Source organism: Lutjanus erythropterus, chromosome 19, assembly GCF_056507025.1.
Source record: "Lutjanus erythropterus isolate fLutEry1 chromosome 19, fLutEry1.hap2, whole genome shotgun sequence".
In the NCBI taxonomy this organism is placed as follows: Eukaryota; Metazoa; Chordata; class Actinopteri; order Lutjaniformes; family Lutjanidae; genus Lutjanus; species Lutjanus erythropterus.
The window spans coordinates 12,553,700-12,577,590 of NC_139335.1; the positions used below are offsets into that span (position 1 = coordinate 12,553,700).

Below are 23,891 nucleotides of genomic sequence, written 5' to 3' on the forward strand. Positions count from 1 at the left end.
AGAACTTTCTGGTCTTTGTTCCATCTTCAAAACAGAGTAGTCAAGCGCCCATTTTAATATATAAGAGACAGTTCACCCCAAAATCAGAAATACATATTTTCCTCCTGGCTAACACTATTTAGCCATCAAATTTTTTTGGTTATGAGTTGTAGAGTTTTGAAGATATTTGCTGTAAAGATGTCTGACTTTTCTCCAATATAATGTAACTAAATGGCACTCGGCTTGTGCTGCTATGTCCATTTCCAAATATCATGACCCGGTTACTCAAGATAATCCACAGACCTTGTTGTGAGCAGTTTCATGTAGGAACTACATCAAAGTCCAGGAATTGTCCCTAACCCTGACCCTAACCCTTTTCCTTGTAGTTGAAAGAAAGTTGCTCTGGTACATTCTACTGCAGAAAGGAAATAGTTCCAACATGAAACTGAAAACCAACAAGGTCTTTGGATTATGTCATGTCACCAGGTCATGATTTCTGGAAACAGACAGTGCTGCTAAGTTTTTCAAACGTATTTATTTGGTGCTTTTAGAAGCACAAGCTGAGTGACATTTAGTGCGATTACATTCAAGAAAAGGCTGACATCTCTACAGCCGATTACTCCAAAACTCTGCAACTCAGACCAAAAAGATCGTGATGGATAAATATCACTACAGGCCAGGGGAAAAACATGTTTTTTTTTATTTTGGGCTGAACTGTACCTTTAAGCGTGTTATCCATGATCTCTGGTACCTCAGCACAAATAAAGCATGATGCTCTGCCATCTTTCTTTAAAAGTGATATTGTACAAAAATAACATGCACATTTTGTTGAAACGTTTTGCTACTTTTTTGCGTATTAAAATCCACCACCGTCATAGATACATACAGAAAACTTTGCAATGATCTCAGTTTGCAAATTTGGCAGAATTTATGAAATCTTAATTCAGTTTCACAGCTATGAGACAATGTTGAAAAAGATGGATATTTCATGTTCTCTATCTCATGTATGTATATGTGTATATATATAATTTTTTTCATATATATATATATATATATATATATATATACACACACTCAATATACATGTATAAATGTATTATGATGAATTAAATAAACAATAGTCAGGAGTGTGACCACAATGTTAGTTGCTGCTAAATCACAGCTTTTTAAACCCACCCTTGAGCACTAAATAACACACAAGCACAGAGATCGACATGAAAGGACAAAATGATCACCAATAGGATTCTTAAAATGCTCTAATAAATTCAGCTAAGAGAAAGACAGACTTAAATGCAGACCTCATGTTTACCATTTCTCTCAGGTCCCCACGAGGAGTAAGACCCAGATGAAGTTTACTGTGATAAATCATTTTCACTCTGATCAAAGAGGTCACCACTGCTTCAGCTGCGAGCAGTGAGTGCATCATCTACCCAATAATCATGCCACATTGAGCAGACAAAGGCAGGTGCAGAGAGGTTTCAAGCTTTCAACCAAACGGGCACTAGGGCTGATGCCACCATGGCCAAAGCTCTGCACCAATGCTTTCGACACAGTTTTCCAACCAGTTGGCATTATGATAGGCACATCTGTTGGACTTGGTATTGCTTGGACAGATTCAGGATGGAGGGGAGGAACCAGGGTGACAAGATACAACAATCACTCTTTGAGAAGCTTGTAGAGGGCCAAAAAGGAGCCTAGCAGATTCAGTACCTTAACAGAAAATCAATGCCTCAACCTGCAAAGACTGAAAACATGTCGTTACACCATCAGAAAGATACAAGTATAGCTGGACAGCCATGACCTATATGCCTGTTCTCTTCGAGCTCCTGCCACAAACACAAGAGGGATAAATAAAATGAATAGGTAACAGTTGAGAAACAATCAGAAAAGGCAACACTGCTGGTTCTGTTGGATCTTTCTTCACTTTGCCTATCTTTCCACTTGGGGGGATTTTACATTGTTGTCGTCATTACAAATAAGCAAGTTAGCAGTCCACCCTAGCGCTTCCTTTCTTCTGACCCCCTTTTTCTTTCTAAATACCTGTTTCTCTCTCCGCTACTCATGGTTGGAATCTAGAACTCAGCAAACTCCTTTGCACACTTCTCTGTGAAGGAGACTCTGATTTCCTCTTCCTCGTAGTCGTCGAAGTTGCTCGTGTCACCGGGGCCTTTGCACTTAGGAATAAAGGGAGCTTCCACCTAGAGCACACAGGACAGTCAAATCATTAGAACAATGCAGTGTGGTCAAACAGAGAGCACTAGAGTCAGAGCATGCACCATAAACTACTGAATGTCATTGAAATAGGCCCTAGGAGATGAAGAGACAATTAAAACAAAATTATATTCATTTGTAAATGTGAGATATGTGCAGTTTTAACTATGTACAGCTTCACCCCAAAATCAAAAATACTGTCAGCTCTTTCTCAAATACAATGGAACTAAATGGCAGCTTGTGGTGCTCAAAGTGCCAGAAAATTCATTTGAAAAACTTAACAACGTCTCTTTCCAGACACCATGACCTGGTCACTCAAGATACTCCACAGACCTTGCTGTGAGCAATTTCATGTCGGAACTTTCCTTCTATGGAAGAATCTAGCAAAACTGCCTTTCTGTGCAGTTAAATTGACCAGAACCATTTTCTTCCTACTAGAAAGAAAGTCCTTTCTACATGAAACTGCTCACAACAAGGTCTGCGTATTATCTTGAGTAACCAGGTCATGACTTCTAGAAAAAGACACTTATCTCCAAAACCCAGAAACAAACAATCTAGATGGATACAAAGCCCTACAGGAGAGAGGAAAAATGATTTTTCTTTTTATTGTGGGGTGAACTGTCCCTTTAAACTTTTATGTGAGCATTTTTGCCAGCAACTTTGTGGGCAACACAAAGTCGCGGGCAAAAATGTCAGGAGGTGAAGCTAACCACACCCATACATTCTTTTCCTGTACAGTTCTGCAGCAACATTGGGCTGAAATAAACAAAACTATGAGTAACATGTTTCAGTGCACACACATTTTGGGGCTGATGTGTGATGTGTGTTGCCATTTTCTTTATTGAAGCCAATTCAGCTGGTAATTTCCTACCTATATTTCCTACAATGAATTTCAACAAGTGCATGAAAAACACATGTGAACTTGCTGCATTCATTTGCATTATGTGTAGGCAGAGAAAGTAACAGTAATGCTAAAACTAAGAGTTTTCTGTTGAAATAAATAAACATAAAAGAATGAAGTGTGTGCGTGTGTTTTAAATGACGTGTTCTTTTAGTGTTTACTCTGCGCATTGTTATCAATATTTAACCTTTGTCTGCACACTATCTGCACTCATTACCTGCCTGACAGCCCCAGTGGGGGGACCCCCTCTGCAGCAGTTTCCCTGATGAGTCCAAGCTTGGGAAGGGCTCATTTCAATGTGTTCTTACGTTAGGAAAAAAACTGGAGGAAAACACATGTTTTGTGTGTTTTAGGCATTTTTCCATTAGCCTCCAACATAATATCATCTGTGCAGAGGAGGCACAGATGGTGTGAAATTACCCATAGCCACAAATGCAGACTAAAGACACTTCCACTGACCAAAGCCTCATTAAAGCCATTTTCCTTCGTCAGCATCACTTTTTTTTTTCTGCCCTTCCAGCTTCAAAACGGCAGGTGGGCTCTATTTGTACACATTACTGCTGTATGAGGGGCTGGCCTCTCACCTTCCTCTGGTAGATGGCAATCCAATCAGTGGTGGCAAACCACTTGTGGCCCTTGATATCATTGACTCCATTCCTGAGGTTGCCGAAGCGCTTGGTCAGGTCCACCTGCAGCAAATTTCTCAACAGATCCTTCAGGTCTGAGCTGAAGTGGGAGGGAAAGCGAACCTGTGAACAGTAAAAGCAGTGTGAATGTTTATACCTCATGCTATGTTTTTTAAATAGACTGCAGAACTCTGGCCTACAGCTGTGCACCAGCGTAAGGCTGGAAGTGCTGCGTTGTGCTATGTGTGGTACAATATAAAGTGACGTTGCACCCACTAATGTTGAACAGGGATGTGATTTTACAGGTTGCGACATGTCTGCTTGTTTGCACTATTACACTTTCCTTTGACCCCTCTGGCCACAGGATGGCGTACCACCATAGACAGCAGAAGAAGTGGACGGAGCTTCCGGGTCTGAAAAGTGAGGCAAATGCAGGAATGCACTAATCCTGCATTCTTTCTAATTGCCAGCAGGGGGCGACGCTGCTGGCCGCAAAAAGAAGTCTGATTGAGTTGAACAGAAAAATGATTCTACTTCTCACTTGCGTTATGACCTCAACAGTTTCCTAATGAGTTTATGGTCTCAACTGTTAGTTTCAAGCATTCTTCAATACAGTATAACATTCAATGAAACCAGTGCATTTTGATTGAAATGCCACAAGCTGATTGGCCATTGATTTAACCAGAAATAGATTATGTTAGCCAGTTGTGTATCCCTACAGGAAATTGTATCCTCTAAAAATAAAATATATTCCCAAAGAACAAGCCAAAGGGAACATTAAAGATTAAAAAATATTATAACAAAGTCTCCCAAAAAAACTGTGCACAAGATTTATTGAGAAAAAGTGAGGTACTATATTTTCATGTCATGTCCTATTAATTAAGACAGATATAATGAACCCATAAGTTCACCAAGGACTGTATTTCAATGCAGGAGCAAGAGGAACTGATGAATTAATAGAAGTAATTTTTTCCCCTTCATTGGTGATGCAATGATGCTGAGGGTAAGAGTCATTACATTAAGGTCAGTCAATCAGACACCTCATTAGTCTATAAAAAGGGTGAATTCAAGATTTAAGGCATTTCAGAATATTGTTTACAACATCAGAAATCTGTAGTTTCTTAGCAAGTCCCCCTGTTGGACAATGAGCCTAAAAGGGACAGTTCACCCCCAAATAATAAACACATACTTTTCTTCTTAATGGAGGTAAGAGATATGTCTTAAAAGACATCAAATATTTTATGTTGTAAATTTTTCACACACTGATGTTTTAGTTCTGAAACTTTTATTTGATCATTTGTTCTGACGAGTGTTTTACTACTGAACAAACGGTGAAACAAAATAGCTGAACCTCTGTGTGAAGAAGCTGCGCTTTATAATATGTAGTGCATGTTGATAAGTATATTGCTAATGTTTGTTGATGGTGCTGCTGACGTATGTGTTAATGTGGTTGTTTAAATGTCTGTTTATCTATCTGACGACTGCCATGTGGTGCACAATGAGTTGAGTTTTCGAAAGACTAATAAACATGTCATGTCTATCCATATACGGTGATGGTGCCAATCCATCATTGTTAAATTGTCTTCCTGCATGATGAAATAAGTGCTGGTATGAATTATGGACTTGAGATGTGGAGATGTGTTTCTAAAATTGTTTTTTCATTTTCAAACCATTGCTTTCAGTGCACCATGTTTGTTGAGAAACAGCGTAGAATTGCGCACCTTGGTGTTCTGGGGGCAATCAAATCACATGTTTTTAAAAAAGAGGAGATTATTTAGTTAGGCTTCTCTAAACTCACCTTCCCTGATACAATCTTCTCGTAAATCTGAATGGGCTGGTCTGCAAAGAAGGGGGGGTAACCAGCAGCCATCTCGTATATCAGCACTCCCAGAGCCCACCAGTCCACTGCTTTATTGTAACCCTGGAAAACGCACAGGAAATACAGGGCGGTCAGATAAGTCCTCAAACAAAAACTCTAACAAATCAGACTGTCGACGATCAAAAAAAAAAAAAAAAAAGTACAACAGGCCTAAAGTTGAGAATTAAATGGCTTCCAAAAGCCTCTTTTCCACTGCATGGTACAGCACTTCTCCTGATTTCGTTTTCCACTGCAGATAGTACCTGCTCAGAGTAAGTGGGATTTTTTAGCTGATTGTCTTAGTGACGCTGTATGAACCTACTGTGACATCACCTTCACTGTGACACAAATACAGGACAATGGAGTCACATATAGGAGACAAACCTTCAGAAGAGGCTGAAGGCAGCAGGATAAAAAGACTGCTGGGGAAAAAAAAAAAAGACGACGAAATGACTCTGGTTGCTCCGTGTCACACAAGTGATAATCCTCCCTGATCATTCAGTGGTCTGCAGTGCTTTCACTGCACTTCTTTAGCTTTGGCTCAGCTGGTTAGGAACCTCGACCAAGGTAATAGCAAAATAAAGTACTAGAAGAGGTACAGTCCACAGCTTTTGCCAAGAGAAAACCAAAAATGAACGGTTCCAAGTGAATTCAGTCAAGCTGTATCATGCAGCGGAGATGAGGCATACATGAAGTCCCATGATGAGCTGAGATCTCCTCTGGTCTTGTGACATTAAGAGCGGTGCCATTCACTAATGACCACAGAGTAATTCTGAAGGCAAATTTTCATTTAGTTTTAGTCACATTTGTCTATTTTTAATTGACTAAATATCATAAGATATAGTAGATTTAGTTGATTAAACATTCCTCTAGAATTTACCAAACTCATACTCCTGGAGGAACCATTTATTAAGTTGTTATTAACATTAAGCAGACTGCATTTCTGCTCGTTTCTTTCTTTGTATGTCTAAGATTAAGTTTACTACATTCAAACATGCATTCTACTTTTTGTTACATATTGTTTGATCTATGGGTATAGGATTTTATTTATTGGGCCAAATGTTAATATATGATGTGTTATAGACCTGCTTTGCACAATGCCATGTCATTATGCTATGAATAGTTCTGAAACTACAAACCATGACTTTACCAACAGGCCATTTCCACTAAAACATTACTCCAGCAACCCAGTAAGTGTTTTTTTCACCTGGGGGCATTATGTCACTAGAAGAACTGTTATGTTACCTAAATTAGTAGTGGGAGTGTCCCTTTTTTGACTGGATGTTCTGTCTGACAGTACTACTGTGGTTTAGAAGTGATATGAAGCAAGTGCTATTAGTTCTCTGCTGTTAAGCTATTAAATGTTTTAAAAAGCATCAAAATGAGACCATGAAATAACTGTAGATTAATATAATGCTGCTGGTGAGCTGAGCACTGACCTTACTGAGGATGATCTCTGGTGCCAGGTACTCTGGGGTTCCACAGAGCGTCCAAGTCCGGCCCTTCACCCTTTTTGCAAATCCAAAATCTGTTACCTGGTAAAGAGAATGCACAGCTCTCAACACTGGCCACACACTGTGAGAGCAGAGAGACCATTCAAACGTAACTGTTGTCCATGTCTAAGAAAAACAATCCTTGCCTGTATGTAACCTTGTTGGTCAATGAGCAGGTTCTCCGGCTTCAGATCTCGGTAGATGAGATCCAGCGAGTGAAGGTATTCAAAGGTCAGTACAATCTGGGCTGCGTAGAAGCGGGCGTGTGGTTCACTGCAAAACAGATCACGCACCATGTTTACAGTCAACCAACCGTGCATGGAAATACTCAGGAGTTAACTAAAAGTCAACTTACCTGAATCTACCGATTCTCCGTAAGTGTGAGAACATTTCGCCGCCAGGTACATACTCCATTATCATATACAGATTACTGTTGTCCTGCAGGGAGATGAGCAAAGTCTTACTCTGACATGCAAAACACACATACAGCCTGAGGTGAACATGCTTAGAAAGTAAACAGATGAACTTTATTTTCATACATACCTTAAAAGAGTGCTCCAGTCGCACCAGAAAGGGAAAGCTGACAGCTTGCAGGATACGTTTCTCGTTCAGTGTGTGTTCTATCTGCTTCAGCTTCACTACCTGCGATCAGGAATAAATACATTAGTACAACAAAACAAACACTGGGACACAAACACCTCCATCCCCATCAAATTAAACCACTCAAAGTAGTTTTACAACATAAAAAATAAACCACAGCTTAAGAGATTTACTCCTGAGGTATTGAAATTTGGTATTGAATGACAAGACATTTTTAGTTGCTCAATTATCAGCAGTTTGGTCAGTAGTGTAAAGTCCAGTCCTATCTGAGGTTATGAAAAACAGAGTATGGATACCTTTTCAATACCATATGTCCTCATTGTCCTGCCTGAAATCTGGCTTACAGCAAAACTAGACAGCGGTCAGTGACTTTTTCTGTGTCAGCAGTGTGTGCATTTTGGTAAATAAAAAAACCTTTTTGTCTTTTTGTTGTAGGATCAAAAGAGATATTAAGTATCATTTATCATACTAGTATTGTATCCGAGTTTAAAATGTTGGTATCATGACAACTCTGTGCCAATCCCAGATGGATTCAACCCCAGATGGTGCACTTGTAGTGGTACGAAAATATGGATTATGTCAAAATCACTGTGACATCACACTTTTTAAAATAATTTTTCTACACAATCACCTTTCACTTTGTCATAAACTCCAGGCTGTTATGTTTATCAGTATGGGTTTTCCATTACTCCGTTTTAAAGTTTAAATTGGAAAGTGTTCATATAAATACTAATTAAGACTGCCCAAGTCTTGGCAAACTCAATAATGCAATTCCTACAAAAGAGTCACTATCATCAGGTCAGAAATACAAAGTGGAGCCCCCATCTCAAATTTAGTGAATAAAAAGTAGTATTTTTCTTTAATACCATGTCTTAGAGTACTGTACCTTCTGTTTGTCAAGTATTTTCATGGCAAAATGCTGGCCTGTCTCTTTGTGTTTGACCAGCATGACTCGACCAAATGAACCGGTGCCTAAGGTCTTCAAACGGTCAAAGTGGTCCAATGCCGCAGTTTGCTGAGGGGAAGAGGAGGGTGTCAGTGAGACAAAAGGGCATATGGCAGTTTCTGCTGAATAACACCTTGAAAATGTACTGTTATGTCAATAAGAAGTATTTATCAAAGACTTTGAATGTGAATTAGACATGTTATATTTTTTAACAATCACATATGTACCATATCAGCCCAGCAGAGGGTGCACTGCTACTCTAAAATAAATGGAATTTGTTCATGGGCGGTACTCTATCCATGAGTCTGCCTGCCAGAGTGAACAGCATGTGAAAACAGAAGTCAAGTCCTGTCAAGATTTATTGTTAAAATGAATCATCAAACTAAGGTGTCTCAACACACACAAATAAAAACAAGGTTTGCGCCACTACAAAAAGATTGTAACATAGTAATAATATACTCATAAAACAATGAGAATGATGATGATTTAGCACAACAGAAGAAGTAATTCCCTTTCAGTCTCTCACCTGTGCTGGATTCTCCCATTTCTTCAGGAAATCTTCTTTGGCTTTGGCAAGAAACTCCTTCACTGTAATAAGAAACAAAGTGCAAATTCAGTAGAGTTCACTTGTTTAAAAAAAGTTGAGACTTATAGGATTTTGTGTACTAGGCCACCTCACACAGCCACCAAGACCCAGAGAACACCCCAGTTTTGGTGTTTTATATTAAAATGTGGAAGCCATAGTGAGATATTCCAGAAACTGAGATGATAAACTCCCAGATAGTCACTTCTACTCAAAGCATGACAGTATACTAGATAAATAATAAGTAATACCTGATTGATTTTGTTAATTAAACTAATGCTAATATTTATTAAAACACTAATAAAATGCTCAAGGTCATAATCCTCAGTTTATCTATACAGTAGAACAAATCACTCCAAACTGATTTCAATTAGGTACAAAATAAAATATGAAAAGGTATTGATTAGTTAAGTATTTCCTTTTACTGTTCTACACCTGAATCATCACAGGCGCAGAGAACTGCTTTTAGAAACCACATAATAAAGGTTATTAGAGAGCAGCTGTATAAAGTCAAGACATGACAAGTCATTTTCCATTAATTGCGACAGACAGGTACTTGTGATGGAGGCCACCATGAAGCCTGATAACAACTCCGAAGGAGCTACATGGCTCCATGGCTGAGATGGAGACATTATGTGTACAACAACAGTTTGCAGTGTGCTTCAGAAGTCACAGCTTTTATGGGAGAGTGGCAGAGAGGAAGCCACTTGCGTGACATCTCAGCTAGTGTTTGGCAGAAGGCATGTGGAAGGCTGAGACACAGTGGAAACAGTTCTATTGTCTCATTAAACAAGATTCGGCCCTTTTAACCATTACAGTAAATGCTATGTTCAGCGAGCCAAACATGGAACATCAACCCATTGTCCCCAGTATGATTTTATGTTGGTGCCGGCATCATGATGTTGGGATGGTCTCTGTGGCATGACTGTTGGGGTAAAATGAATTAAGCAAAATACACAGAACCCTCTGGAGATGGAACCTTATTTTGCAGCAAGGCACCGACCCAAATCACAAAATAAAATAGTCAATCGATGGTTGATGGGCTGACGATGGCCAGTTGGAAAATTTTAACATATCACCCAACCTTGCACCAAAACAATCCAGGTGGATGAATTAAACGTCATGGAGTGGCCAAGCCAGAGTCAAAGCTTCAATCCCATCTAGAATTTGTGATGTGACTTCAATACAGCTGTTCAATCGTTGTGCCCATACAACTTGACACTTGCCAGTAGATTTGCTTCGATCACAACTGTAATCTACTGTACAATTTCAATATCCACTAGCCATTTGGCCAGTGGACAAAAAAGTTAATTTTGCAGCCTGTTTGCAAATAAGACATTATGACTGTACATGCTGGAGGCAGCCACTGTCCACACCACAAAACCCATGCATTATGGCCAAAGTTGGGCTTGCACACTGAATGGCCTATTTCTGAGATATTCCAAGTTGATTTAAATGTGGAAAACAATGTTTTGACTATTTCTTACACATATGGTCAGCATTCTCTGAGATTTGACACTGTGCATTTAAAGTGGTAGTCCACTTCTGAATGCACCATTGTGGAATAATAAATAGATCCAGACTGGAATGATAAATTGATCTGTGCCAAGAGTGCTGTTTAACACGAGGCTGCAATGCCTTTAGAGGAAACCTACATCTGGTCTCTGAACACACATGCAACACTGTACATAAACGCACACACATGCTATCATAGACCAACAGTGATATGCCTGTGGACAAAGTTTGACAGCTTGGAATACATAGTATCATCATATGCAGTAGTTCACTTTTCCTGCCCTCGACTTTATTGTTCTAATCACAGTGCTCTGTGGGAACAAGTAGATAACCAGTCCTTCCTCATTCCCCTTTACTATCTATCAATTAATTTTGAGGACACTGGCTGCCCTAGTAGATGAGAGAGCTCAGCTTTTTCTACTGTTAATCTGGGGCAGAAGATGGTCAAGGCTGTAAAAATACATAGACTGTTGAAGAAGAACAATAGTTTAAATTTATTGTGTTTAATTATTACAGTACATATCAGGCAAATACATAAAATCTTAAAATTGCATGCCTATCGTTGTGGATACAATATTTCACAACTACAGGATGGACTTCAAAGTAGAAATGACTGATAATTGCATTAATATTTAAAGCTATTACAATGAGTTTTAACTGGTTATGAAACAGTCTCAGTGTATTACTGATGCCTCTATATGACCTACATAAGTTAATGAGACCACCCAAAAGAGGATCAGCTATTTCTCTGCATTTATTCTTAATGCCAAACCAAATAGGAAACTTCCTTGTAGCAGCTTTTTGAAAAAAAATGTTATATTAATTTATGAACACATGAAACACAGCAGACCTGCTAAACCATGTTAGGCCTTTCAGTATAATACGTCAATCTGCTGGGATAATTGATAAAACACAACAGCTTATGGTACAGTTAAATAGAGCCAGCAAGCTGACAACAGTAACCAACTTTTGTATGTCAAACTAGAAAACTGAGATAAATATTATGAAAATGTTATAAACAAGTAACTATCTACACAGACATTTCTCATGAAAATGGCTGAACATCTCCCTCTCTCTCGCACACACACTTGAAAACTACACAAAAGCTTAATCCTGATCTAGCTAATGTGATTTCCTGCTAATTCTCCAAAGACCAGCGGCTCCAACAATAGGATGGAGAGCCAGCGAGAACGGCAAAGACCAAAGTTCACATAAACATGTTGGGTCCCACAAGAGAGGGATGGAAGCACGCTGCAGGGAGAAAATATTTCCAGTGAAAGATGCTCAATTCCCGCTTCCAAGGAGAAAGAGCCACAAATAGTGCTATTCCTGTCATAACTTGAGGAATGACGTGGGTGTTCCTGTAAAAATAGCCAGGAGATTAATGGTTAAATCTTTGAGGAATTCCTTTTTCTGTCAAATTTAGCGGACTTGGCTACCATGGTAATTGCAGGTGATCAACTTCAGGCTCAACACCCCGACTCTCCTGTGACCCCAAAGTCCTTACCATCTGGGATGACTATGGGTACCTCTGGTGCTGCACCATCTGCTGAGCGCGACCCTGATTCACTTGAGCGCGAGGATGACTCCCTCTTCCCTGCATGCCTTCTGGAGCTCTTCCTGTCACACATTAGCCCTGCAAAGTCTCCCCTGTTCTTCTTCCTTGGCCTCTTCCTGACAGTCACTGACTCATGACCTATCCTCCCCCTCTGAGAGCACTCTGGTCAGATCAGCAGCCCCGCTCATCCACAGAAACCAGTTAAGTGTCCTTGCCGACAGGGTGTCTTCAGTCTTTCCTGTGACTGTCACTTTGCTGGGGACCCAGTTCTGAAAGTAGCCTCCCCATCCAGTGTACAGTCAAATTTAGCATGGACAGCAGCACCGCTCCCATTACACTCACAGATCAATTGGACCCTTGCTTTGGTTTGTATCAATATTTATTCTGTGCACAAAGTACTCTCTGCCGTTCCCTCCCATGTCAAAGATACACACACGCACACACAGAGGCTATATATTGATCTAAACAGGGGCATAATCACCAGGGGGAGGGGCGTAAAACACTAGCTGGTATATTTATCCAACCCAGAGAGGAAGTCCTATGGAAAACTAGGCCTGAGTGAAGACCCTTGAGATGAAGTAGACACATCTAGATGCAACTAAAACTTTCCCTAATTAGCAGAACCAATCAGATGTCACATCTGCGATAAAAAAAACTTTCAGAGTTGATCTGGGTGTTTTCAAAAACATAAAAGTGCCCCTCTCAGGAATGCACAAACCACAGTGAAACTTTTTCTCCCTGCCCAAATGCACCAGAGAGTCTGTGCAGTGCCAGCGTTGAATCGATCCTCCAAAAATCAATCCTACATCTCTCCCCTGGGCCCCGCTGGCCCACTCTGACGCAGGAACAGAGGGGTTATATTAGGGCGAGCTGACCGACATTTAACTGTGAAGCGCGCCAAATCAGGTCCCAGTCTAGACCAGGCCTTGTTCGGAAAGCATACATTCCCATGTGGTACATAAGGAATCAGTCAGAGGGCAAACAGAGATGTGTGTAAACTAAGAAGGTGTTTTCATTTGTGTAAAGGTAGGAAATCAATTGTGGTCATCAGGTCAATACTGGTAGTTGATATTTTACTGTGATTGCCAGCAGTTACTAAGTAGAAATGCCACAGTGAGGAAATTTCCCACTAGTTACAGATTAGAACAGACAGTTTACAAGAAAAGATATTTTATTGATGACAGTATCTGTAACGTTGAAGTGCTTAGTTTGATCTTCAATGTTAGTTTTTTAAAGGTTGGTTTCAAAGGTTTCAAGTTGTCAGGTCTATAAAACATCACCCACATGGACCCCAATAACTGTAGCTGACATCCACAGACTAGTTGTAGAGTAACATCAAGCAGACAGCCATTGTAATGTTAGCTCATTGTCAAGGCTAGCTTGGTTTAGCCAAGTTAGCCTTAGTTTAGATAAATTAACACCAGAGGATTCATGGTAATGGATGCACAACAGAATATTCTCTTTTATGTCTGTGTGCACCCAATAACTGTCTGGCAATGTTAGGCTTTGTATAATTGCCCTTCCAGTGGATCTGCTGCTGCCATTGTACAGAACAGACACATTCAGTTTATAATTGTAGCATCCATCGTCCAACTCAGTATTGATAACATGCTTAGACAGAAGTGCAATGATCGAGCAGTCAGAGACCAGAACCGGCTGGTTTTCAGCTTGACTGGACATGACCAGTGGGCAGTTGGTAAGCGTTAGATATCCGATTCTGTGCTCATCAAATTTACATCCATGTGCAGCACAATGGTCACGTCACGCGCACAGCAACCAACATAGCCAGTCACTTCACAGCGAATGGCGCTAGGCATAGCCACACACACAGTGTGTTGTCAGTGCTAATAAAAGAATCGCCAGACTGTAAAAACAGGATACAGCGAAGAGAGTCACTCTACTTGGAGATGGAGCAGCTGAGCAGGTGACAGTGTTGCCAAACAACGTTAAACTTTTTAGCTCTTTAGGCTAATGCTAGCTAGCATACTACTATTCACAGAATGGCAATTAAAATCTCACCTTCAGTTCTGGTCAAAGAATAAACAACCTATGCTAACCATGTCTCCCCACATATTTTTTCATCAATGTTTAGCCTTCTGTTTTTGTTTTTTGCTCACTATAAAGCATACATATGCTTCCCCATGAGATCATGTAAAATCTCATTCCCAATGTGATCATGTGAGATTGTGCTCCCTCTGGTACATACTCTTAATAATATAATAAGGCCCAGCAGTTGGCTGGTGCAAATTTGGAGAAAACATATAGTATTATGGTGTATTGCAGTTCTTAAGAGATTGGAATCAGCCAAAATCAGACTTGGCTGGTCAGACTTACAACAAAGAAACTGGGCATCAGAATTGGCCAAGAAAATTGCAAATGGTGCATCACTATGCTTTAGACACTGGGGGTGGTGGGCAAGTAATATAATCAGTGTATCCCCAAACACTGGGAAGTTACTTTACATCTTATGCTAAGAACTGAATTGATGAGTTAAATTAGGGACCATTTCAGGAGCAGAGTTGCTGGCAAACTAAGTTGATGATAACCTCATATTTTCGCATTCCATTCATTTCTATTCAAATACATGTGAAAAGAGGTCATGTGCATGCATCCATCTGTCTCCTTGTGTAATTGATGTTGAACATGAGAGATGATCAGTATCACCAATTTTCTTTGGCTGTAAAGTCAAATGCACAGTCTCACTTTGTGTTTTTCTGTACAGGTTACAACAAGGGTCTGCATCCTTTACTCTTACAAGAACCATTTTTGGCAGAAAAACAGCTGTTTGGAGGCAAAACTATTAATTCTTTGGCATCCATCGCTGGTCAAGGGACACTCAATACCAGCATAATTATAGGGAAATGCCTTGAGCCATAAATGTAGGCTATACTGCACATTTTAGTTGATGAAATTTTAAAATTTTCTGTAAACATTCAGTGCATGAACTACACATTTTTACAACTGAAGAATTTAAGAATCACTTCAGGCCTACAGCAATGATAAATGAACATTAAAATGTTAATATGCTGCCTGATATTTGCCTATCACAGCTATATCAGTCTTGGTCGACATTGGCATATGTAGTCTGATATGCACCTATATCAAAATGTTTTCCTTAAACAGAACATAATTCAGATTGTTTTCATTTGTTAGCTTTACAGACAGCATTTTATGTATATTTGATCCTTTTTCCTAATTCTGGACTACATATATTTTGTTCTATTTGCATTTTTTAAAATTATTTAATTAATTATTTAATTTAATTATTAAACATACCAGTTTAATTTTAAAGTTTCAGAGCCCTGACATCATTTTGGACAATAATAGTTACTGTTAATCTATAAAATATCCTGCCTCCATTACATAACTTTATCACAAGTGTTTACCACTTTTGAGGGTTTTTATATATTCTATATTATTACATTCTGTATAAAGAATACTGATACAGAATTTTTTTTACTCCGCACCATTGGTATTGGCCCCTAAAATACAGTTCTTGCCCTTTTCATTTCCATCAAAATAACAGAGTGCCTCTGTTCAGAGGCAAAGGAGTCACATTCAGCTCCAGAGCCACAGCTTGCTGATGCCAGGGTTACACAGTGTGTTATACTGAGGTATATGCATATTATTACCTTGTAATTTTAGTTTTACACATCTAGTCTGTAACGCTGCATTCCAGACAACACTGAAATTCAAGATTTCCAACCTCTCACTAAAAAGTACAGTGGAATGCTGCTCAAAGCTTGAGTTCCTATATGTAAACTCCTTTATGTAAATCCATGTTCTCCAACTTCATGAAGAAACAGTTGTCTAACATCACAACAATGACACCCATGGAAGCGCACAATGTAAAAGAAAGGCAACATAAAACAAAACGTACAATGCCGTCTGTTATATCATGCATAGTTTTTCCTTCCAGAGAAAAAGTCATTTCTTGTAAATGCTGCTGCAGGTTTACAATACCAGCAGAGAGAGAGATTACCACTTACAGTGGCATGTTGCTGCCATGAGAATCCCAACTATTGTTCCTTTTCTGATCACTGAACTCCATCCTCAGTTTTGCTTTGTTTTCTGCTGGATTTTGCATCTTTGGATTATTGCCTAGCAGTTTGTCAGCTTGCCAACTTGCCAGTTCAGTGCTGTAAGCTTATCTGAGGTGGCTGATTGGCATTTCAACAGCAAGGTCCACTGGTAATCAGTGCAGGCTTATAACAAAGCCCCTTTAACTGGAGACAGGAAGTGATGAGCGATCCAAACACAAACCTTCCCCTGTTACACAAACCAGCTGCATGCAGAGCCGGGGCAGGACATGAACCACGCAGATATTTATAGATTGAGAGAGTTGCACTTTGACAGGGTGCCACCTCATTATATGACCAAACTCAAAACACACAACGTTCAATACAGCAATTCCTTATGTCATACCTGGCTGTGAGCATGGTCCTTCTCAGATGTTTTAAGAAGAAGAACTCAAACAATCAGGTAGACTTACAAGAACCCTCTCAGTGAGAAGGACAATTACACAAGAGCTTTCTAACAACTGTGTGTGTGTGTGTGTGTGTTTGAATAGGTTCATTATTACACTGTGTTACAGTTTAAGGCTGTTAGTGTTCTGCTGTGCAGCATGGTGCCTGACAGACACTTCCAGAGTAACTGAGAAATGCCTTCCTTTGAACTGTAACTAGAAAACAATAGGCAACAGAGCAGAGACAAACAACAGGCTGCCCTCTGTGTGTATTTGTATGGACATATGCACACGCATACTGTTATGTCGCAGTTGCTGGCTATAAATACCAGTAAAACCAATTCTGCCAGCAAAACCAAACAAGATTATTACTTTAATATCAAACTAAGCCAAATATTTGATACTATTTAGATTGAGTAATTTTTTAAAATAAAAATTGCCAAAATTCTCTTATTCCAGCTTCTTGAATGTGGATGTTTTCCATTTTTTTCAGTCCTCTCGAACAGTAAACTGAACATTGTGAACAAAACTTGACAATTTGAGGACATCATCTTTGAACTTTGGGAAACAATGATCAACATTTTTTGACATTTTCCTCACATTTTATGAACCAAACAACTAATCAACTGATCAAGAAATAATCAGATTAACTGATGATGAAAATATCATTCGTTGCAGCTCTACAACCAATGCAGTGGTCATTGTTGATGTTTTTATTTTCACTTGACCGGTCAGGTCAGAAATCTATTTGCCTCAAGTCCATTTTTATTTGCCAATGAACAAATTGTGCTGTTAGTGGTTATTAAACACCAACAAAGACTAAAGTTAACTGTAATGTTTAATCCAAGGTGATGTCTTTGCATGTCTCGTTTTGTCATTCTAAAACACAAAGATATTCAGTTTAATATAATAACGAAAAAAAAAGCAGCTGAAAACAAAATTCTGCATGAAAAACGTCTTTAACAATTAACTGAGCATCAAAATAGTTTAATTCTTTTCGATTTACTAGCCAGAAATGGCATTTTAGATGCCCCAGGCAAGCAAGCAATTCTTATTAAGAGAGCGACTAACGATTATTTCCATTATCGAATGATCTGTTGATTATTTCCTCGATCAAATAGTTGTTTGAGCTAAACATGTTCGATGGTGAAAAATGCTGATTAATGTTTCTCAAGCCCAAGATGGCATTTTCAAATGTTTTGTTTTGCCCACAACCTATACATATTAAGTTTATGGTCACAGAAGAGTAACAAAACCAGAAAATATTTGCATTTAAGAAGCTGGAATCGGAGAATCTTTTCTTCTCCTTGATTAAGTTAATGATCAATTCATAATTGGTTAATTGCTGCAGCTATAATCCTTAATGTTTAGCCTTGTAATGTCTGCCAGTATGTATATGAAAAAAATATATATCACTCCCACAAAACCAATTGCAACTCAACTCACCACATCATGGCATGACTTTAGTAAGGAACAATATCAATGAAACAACTACATGATTATTTGTTAAAAGTGTGAGCTTGACTTCAGCCTGTAACTAAACTGGTGGGGCACAGCATGGCTCCAACCCTAACCCCTGCTCCAGTCCAGCTCCAGAATGAAAACTCACTCCAGCAGCAAGCCTCTAGCTCCTCCTGTGGTTGGTCATGTCTGCCTTCGCCACTGCCTGTGCCCCCTAAACAGGGCCCAGCTCGATGAAACAGCATTCCTGCCAGCCTGTGAATAGCAGACATCATACAAGGCAGCTGACAGCCAGCACAGAGTCTCAAAACTGCAGGATGTCCAGAGGTTGTAACAAGTGGGAAATCCAGAATATTTAATACCAACGAAGTCTTAAAGGCCAAGCTATCCTGGCTAGTTGTGTTTAGTCTGTAGAGCAGTAGAGGCGATGACCAACTGTGCAGAGCCTGGGCTGGACCTTCCTTGCTCCTTCACTTCCTGCTGCAGTTCACAGTGTCTATCCGCCCTGCTTCCTCCTGTGGACCAGAAATCAGCTTTGTATACTAGCGTGGCAGCTCTCAGCTCGTCTTCCCCAGCCTGGAAAGTTCAGGGGAAACAGAACCTTTGCAGCTGAACGAGCTCTCAACACTCGCTTCCCATTTTCCGTACAGACCTAAGCGAGCTGCCATGTTGTCCTTTATCGCTAACTGCTCTGTGGAAAATTACACTCCTGGGTGTGGGCTCTGGACCCCAGGTCTGCACCTGTCTCTGGGGATCAGGGTGGACCCTCAGTGATCAGGCTGATAAGGATGTGAAGCATGACATGTGAACAAACCTCCCACCAGTAGTGCCGCCTCTGTCTCTGCTTCTAAACAACTGAGCCTCCAATTTGCATTACTTCTTGAACACTGGAAACAAAACCCTCTGTGTTATAACACCTGAAAGTCATGGGCCTCGTTACAAGGGTTAATGTTACAGAAGGACTGGAAGCCATTCTTCACACATACTCGCTACCAGCAACAAGGAGCTGACACTCATTTTGCATATACCCGTTCAGACTTTGCACTCCTGGGTGTTATTTATAGTGTCATGGATAAAAACATAAAACGGTGTCCTCCAAGGCCTTGACCAAGCCCCATGATAGTGAGGAGCTTGGATAAGCTTGGATTGGGATAACAAGGAATTTATTAAGAAATAGGATTAAATATATTCCTTATTTGGTGGTTAAAAAGAGGATTCTGTAATATATTTACTGTAATAAATCATAATATGGTCATGGTCTCTGGTGACATGCCATCAGAGATCATCGACATTGACATCATGAAATACTGGCTTCTTTGTCAACAACGCTACTATTTCTATTCTGGGTTAGAATAAATGTTTTAGTTTGCCTGTTTCACAGTAAGTACTGTTCAACCTAATGCTGAATGCTCATCGAATGGGTAAGTTTCTGTTTATAGTTTATAAGAAATCATTAATAATCTTGTAGGAGTAGATGTTTATAACCGTTAAATTGAACAACATTTTAATGGAGTCTCAGTAAGTTAACTCCAGTTCCAGAGTTTTCAGAACAGAAGGCTTCTGTTTTCAGGATAACAGGCTTAACTTTACATTGAAAGACAACTGACAGTTACAAACAACTGATTAACTTACAGTGTAGGACTTGCACTCGCTTATTCTTGTTAATTTACAATGTTGCGCATGTCTGAGCTTCTTCACATCTGGGGAGGTGGGAGCAGGAGGGAAACAACTTGCTTCAGCCATAGACTGTATATTATATACGACTTCAACCTATTTAATATACATGGCTCAAGCTTATTGTCTGGACTGCAGGACTCATTTTTGCATGCGCAATTGCTACATATTGCTCATTTAACCACTGAGGTTCATACTAGATGAAGAAAACTGTCACTTATTTTGCTTGCTTATATAAATATCCCCTTGTTGTTTTTTTGACATTACAGTAAAAAAATTTAATGTCAAGAAAAAAAAAGTTGTGGGGAGCAATAGCCTACAAAACAGTTGGCAAGAGAAGAGCATCTTTTTCTCTGAGCATGCCACATGCGCACACACACACACACACACACACACACTGTGACACATACAAGTGCCCTTGTTCTAAATGCTGCTCATCACATGATATTCAAGAGACTCCTCAACTCCCAAGTTTCTCCCTGGAGAGATCACCCTCATGCATCATATGACCCCATCCTGGTGGCTTTTCCTTCTCTGATAACAACCAGCTCCCCTCTACTCACTTACTGTCAAACACAGTCTGAGGGACTCGATGTTCAGGTCCACACTGCATCAAGATTCAACTTATTACTTACATAAACACCCTGATATAGGTGTATGTTGACTCTGGCTCCAAATCTCAATTTCTTAAAACATACAAATTATTCTATACACAAAGTAAAAATAATTATTAAAAAGTGCACAAGGAAACTCAATTTTCAACATTGTGTTTCATAACCTTATAAGAAAAGAGGGGAAAAAACATCTGAAACACATGACCCACAAAGAAACCTATGACTGTTGTATAAAGTTAGCAGTTGTCATCCCCACTGGTACCTCTGAATATAACCTGGGGCTTTTAATCACGAGCTTTCCCACAGAATCAGCGGAGAGAATGAATAACATCTTCTGCTGTTTAGTTGAGATGAACATGATGTAGCAGTTAGCTGCTTAACTGAAGTTTATACAGTCTGTGGATGATGAATGAATGACCATGGTCATCTAAGTTTGACAACCCAGTAAAGTTTAACATATTCTACTAAATCACTTATCCGTATAGGAATAGGGCGTTGCAATGTTGTATTTCATTATATTTATTATTATCATACAGGAAAACATTAAAAGTAACATTAGAGATTAGACCTTCAGATACTGTTCAGCCTATATGTCTGGCTGAAGTGTATTAAAGAAGTTATTTATCTAATGTAATATGGGATCTAATTCCAGATTTTGGTGTCTGTGTGAAAAAAATATCTCTGATCATAGTTGTTTTTGTATGCTGTTACTGGAATAAGTGCATGTGAGACTTGTCTAGTGGTGCATTCCTAGGGCTGGGCAATATATCGATATTATGGCTGCACAATGTGGTAAAGAACATCATATCATATTATGATTATTTGACAGATACTGCAACTGCAAAAACTGCAATATGTGATATGATTAGTAGGAATGAACATTTTTGTGCCACAACTTTCATTTTCACTAAAAAAAAAAATAAGATTAAAATGTTGGACATTTGTTAGGGTCTATGCCAAACAAACATGTTGTCTTATACCTGAAGAACAAGATTACACTACAGTTCTTCATTATAGTGCTGTTTTACCAACTTAATCATTCTATTCAAAATACTAATTAACAAATTAATTATTTATCAAAATGTCATCGTTTTACTTTTTTGGAAGCAACTACTTTAATCCATACAATATTGTTGCAAAACCATCATTTGGTCAAAAACGTAGTGATATTTGATTTTGTCCATACCGCACAGCCCTACTATAAGATCATTACATACTCACACTACTTGATAATTTATGGTATTTTACGTTAAAGAAAACATGTATATCGTGATACTGTATATCACGGAACAGGTTAAAGTGATCTAGATATTCTGTATAAGCCATATGGGTTCCTGTCTTGCGCTGTATCTTGTAAGTAGAGCAGTAAGTGTTGGAGAGGAGTTATAAAATGTTATGCCTTGATTATTTGTGCACTTCTGAAAAGTCATTAGGTATTAGAGTGTGAAAGTGCATCTTATAAGCTCTATAGTGTAGTAATGCTATTAGTTCGATGATTTCCTTTGTGATGAGGAACTGGGATATTATTGAAAAAACTATTGCATGTGTCTGATACAGTATGGATGACATTTGCGCTGTTCTTATTGCAATATATATATATAATATGGTGTGACTGTGGAGGGTCAGGAGGGCCTTGATGCAGTATACAGGTGTTAAGTTGTACTTTATATTGTGCTGCTAATATGGGAAACAGGAAATAACCACCCAACGACGAGCGGCATGATATAAGTTAGCTAGCTGCTGCAGCCACAGGTTAAAGGGTACTCACCGCTCTCCATCTCATTGCCCTTCTTTGCGGTGGGCGTGTTGCCCATGATGGCAGGCTGATGGTGGAGTCCCTGGACTCGGACTGAAGCTTCCTTTACAAGTCGTTGAGTGATGCTACACCGCTAACGCAGTCGCGGGGCTCAATGAAGCTGACAGCTAGCTACTAGCTAACAGCTATCATAATTGACCAACGAGTGTAAATATATTTCTTCTAATGCCTTTCCTCAGTGTGTTCGGAAAACTCCCAACCAAGCGAGTATATCCAAGTGAGCAGGTAGTTAACGCTTTAGGTTAGCTAGGCTAGCACGCTAGCTAACTCTAGCAGTAGAGGTTAGCTTTGCAGTGTTAGCTTGTCAATTTCCAAGCGAGCACCGGCAAATCAAGATGTCACTTGGCTGTCCTTTATTTCCAGAAACGGCTTGGTTTATCCAAAATCCAGTCCAGAGCGTTAAGACAGGTCGTCGAAAGATGTTTTCCGTCTAGCTGCCGAGCAAGCTAGCTTTAGCTTTTAGCGTCCCTCGCAGTCGTATCCTGGCCTGAACTAACCAGGTGCTATCTCTGTGTAGGCAGGCCTTTTCAGTTGAGACCTGAATAACAAAAGTGCTGTCCAGGTTACTCGTTTTTTCCGCTGTTGGTGATATCAAATGGATATCTGTCCATTCGTTTCTAAACCAGGCATCAAGTGCAATGGCTTCCTGGGACCAACCATCTGATAGTCGATTCCTAAGATCAACAGACCCCTTCCATTAATCTTCAGACCGCAAGGGAAACTCCAGTCATCCATCCACCGGGTCCCGCCTCCGGCTACCTTCGATTGGGTACACACACAGCTACTTACCCGACAGAAGTCACAATTCGAGTGCTGATTGGATGAGCGTCAATACATCTAAACATTGCATTGACGCGATTCGTCTGTAAAATTGGTTTCTCCCGCCTCCCGGACTTGCTAGTAACCAATACGCCCATAACTCTAAGTGTTTGTTTCTTTTTTCTTTGAATTATCAGCTGTTTGTATTTATATCAGATTTGAGTTTCGTGCAGGACACCAATACAACGCAGTTGCATTGTTGCATTCATCATCCGAATTGCAGAGTAGTATTTTCCAAAGCTAGCTCTGCAGCCTAGCCACCCCTTTTACCCGACCGATCTGTGATTGGATATGACGTTAACATGGGCTATTTTTAGTAAAATGTGAAAATATAAGGGGATACTCACATTGATATTTGTGTTACAGAGTTGGCATTCTGTTGTGTTTAAAGTTTGTGGTTGGTACACCTTTTAACAAGGATATTTGTTTTCAGCATAGATGCATTCCAAAGTGCTTCATATTGTGTTTTTCCACTTCTGTAACTGAAATCGAAAAAATGAAGACAAAATAAGCCAAACCAAGAATCAACATTAAGGAGTGCCCACTTGCCCAGGGCAAATAAAATGCCATGTGAGGCTAGTAAATCTAGCAACTCACTTGCCTGATCAGGCAGGTGGTAAAAGAGAATTAAACCATTAAAATAATCGATTAAGAACCAAAGTTACTTCTTGAACAAAAATTAGCAGAAAATGGAGATTTCCTGTCTCCTCTGTTTGTTATATTCATTTTTACTTTTTGAACTAATAAAATAAGACATCACCTTGGACTTTGT

General features: G+C 39.5%; 1 protein-coding gene across 3 annotated transcripts; it reads right to left on the bottom strand.

Moving 5' to 3' along the window:
* Positions 1 to 789: 789 nt before the first annotated feature.
* prkacaa (protein kinase, cAMP-dependent, catalytic, alpha, genome duplicate a) lies at positions 790 to 23,057 on the bottom strand. Of its 3 annotated transcripts, none has more exons than XM_084743852.1 (10): positions 22,253 to 23,057; positions 9,141 to 9,202; positions 8,555 to 8,683; positions 7,612 to 7,710; positions 7,424 to 7,506; positions 7,215 to 7,341; positions 7,015 to 7,110; positions 5,516 to 5,638; positions 3,676 to 3,840; positions 790 to 2,177 (listed from the first exon to the last, which is right to left on the bottom strand). In XM_084743852.1, the coding sequence occupies exons 1-10, from the start codon at positions 22,296 to 22,298 to the stop codon at positions 2,052 to 2,054; spliced, it is 1,056 nt and encodes a 351-aa protein (XP_084599978.1). In that variant the 5' UTR covers positions 22,299 to 23,057; the 3' UTR covers positions 790 to 2,051. The 3 variants fall into 3 exon arrangements, with proteins under 3 accessions (XP_084599978.1, XP_084599976.1, XP_084599977.1); XM_084743850.1 differs by lacking the exon at positions 22,253 to 23,057 and adding an exon at positions 18,345 to 18,855; XM_084743851.1 differs by lacking the exon at positions 22,253 to 23,057 and adding an exon at positions 12,220 to 12,636.
* Positions 23,058 to 23,891: the final 834 nt, after the last annotated feature.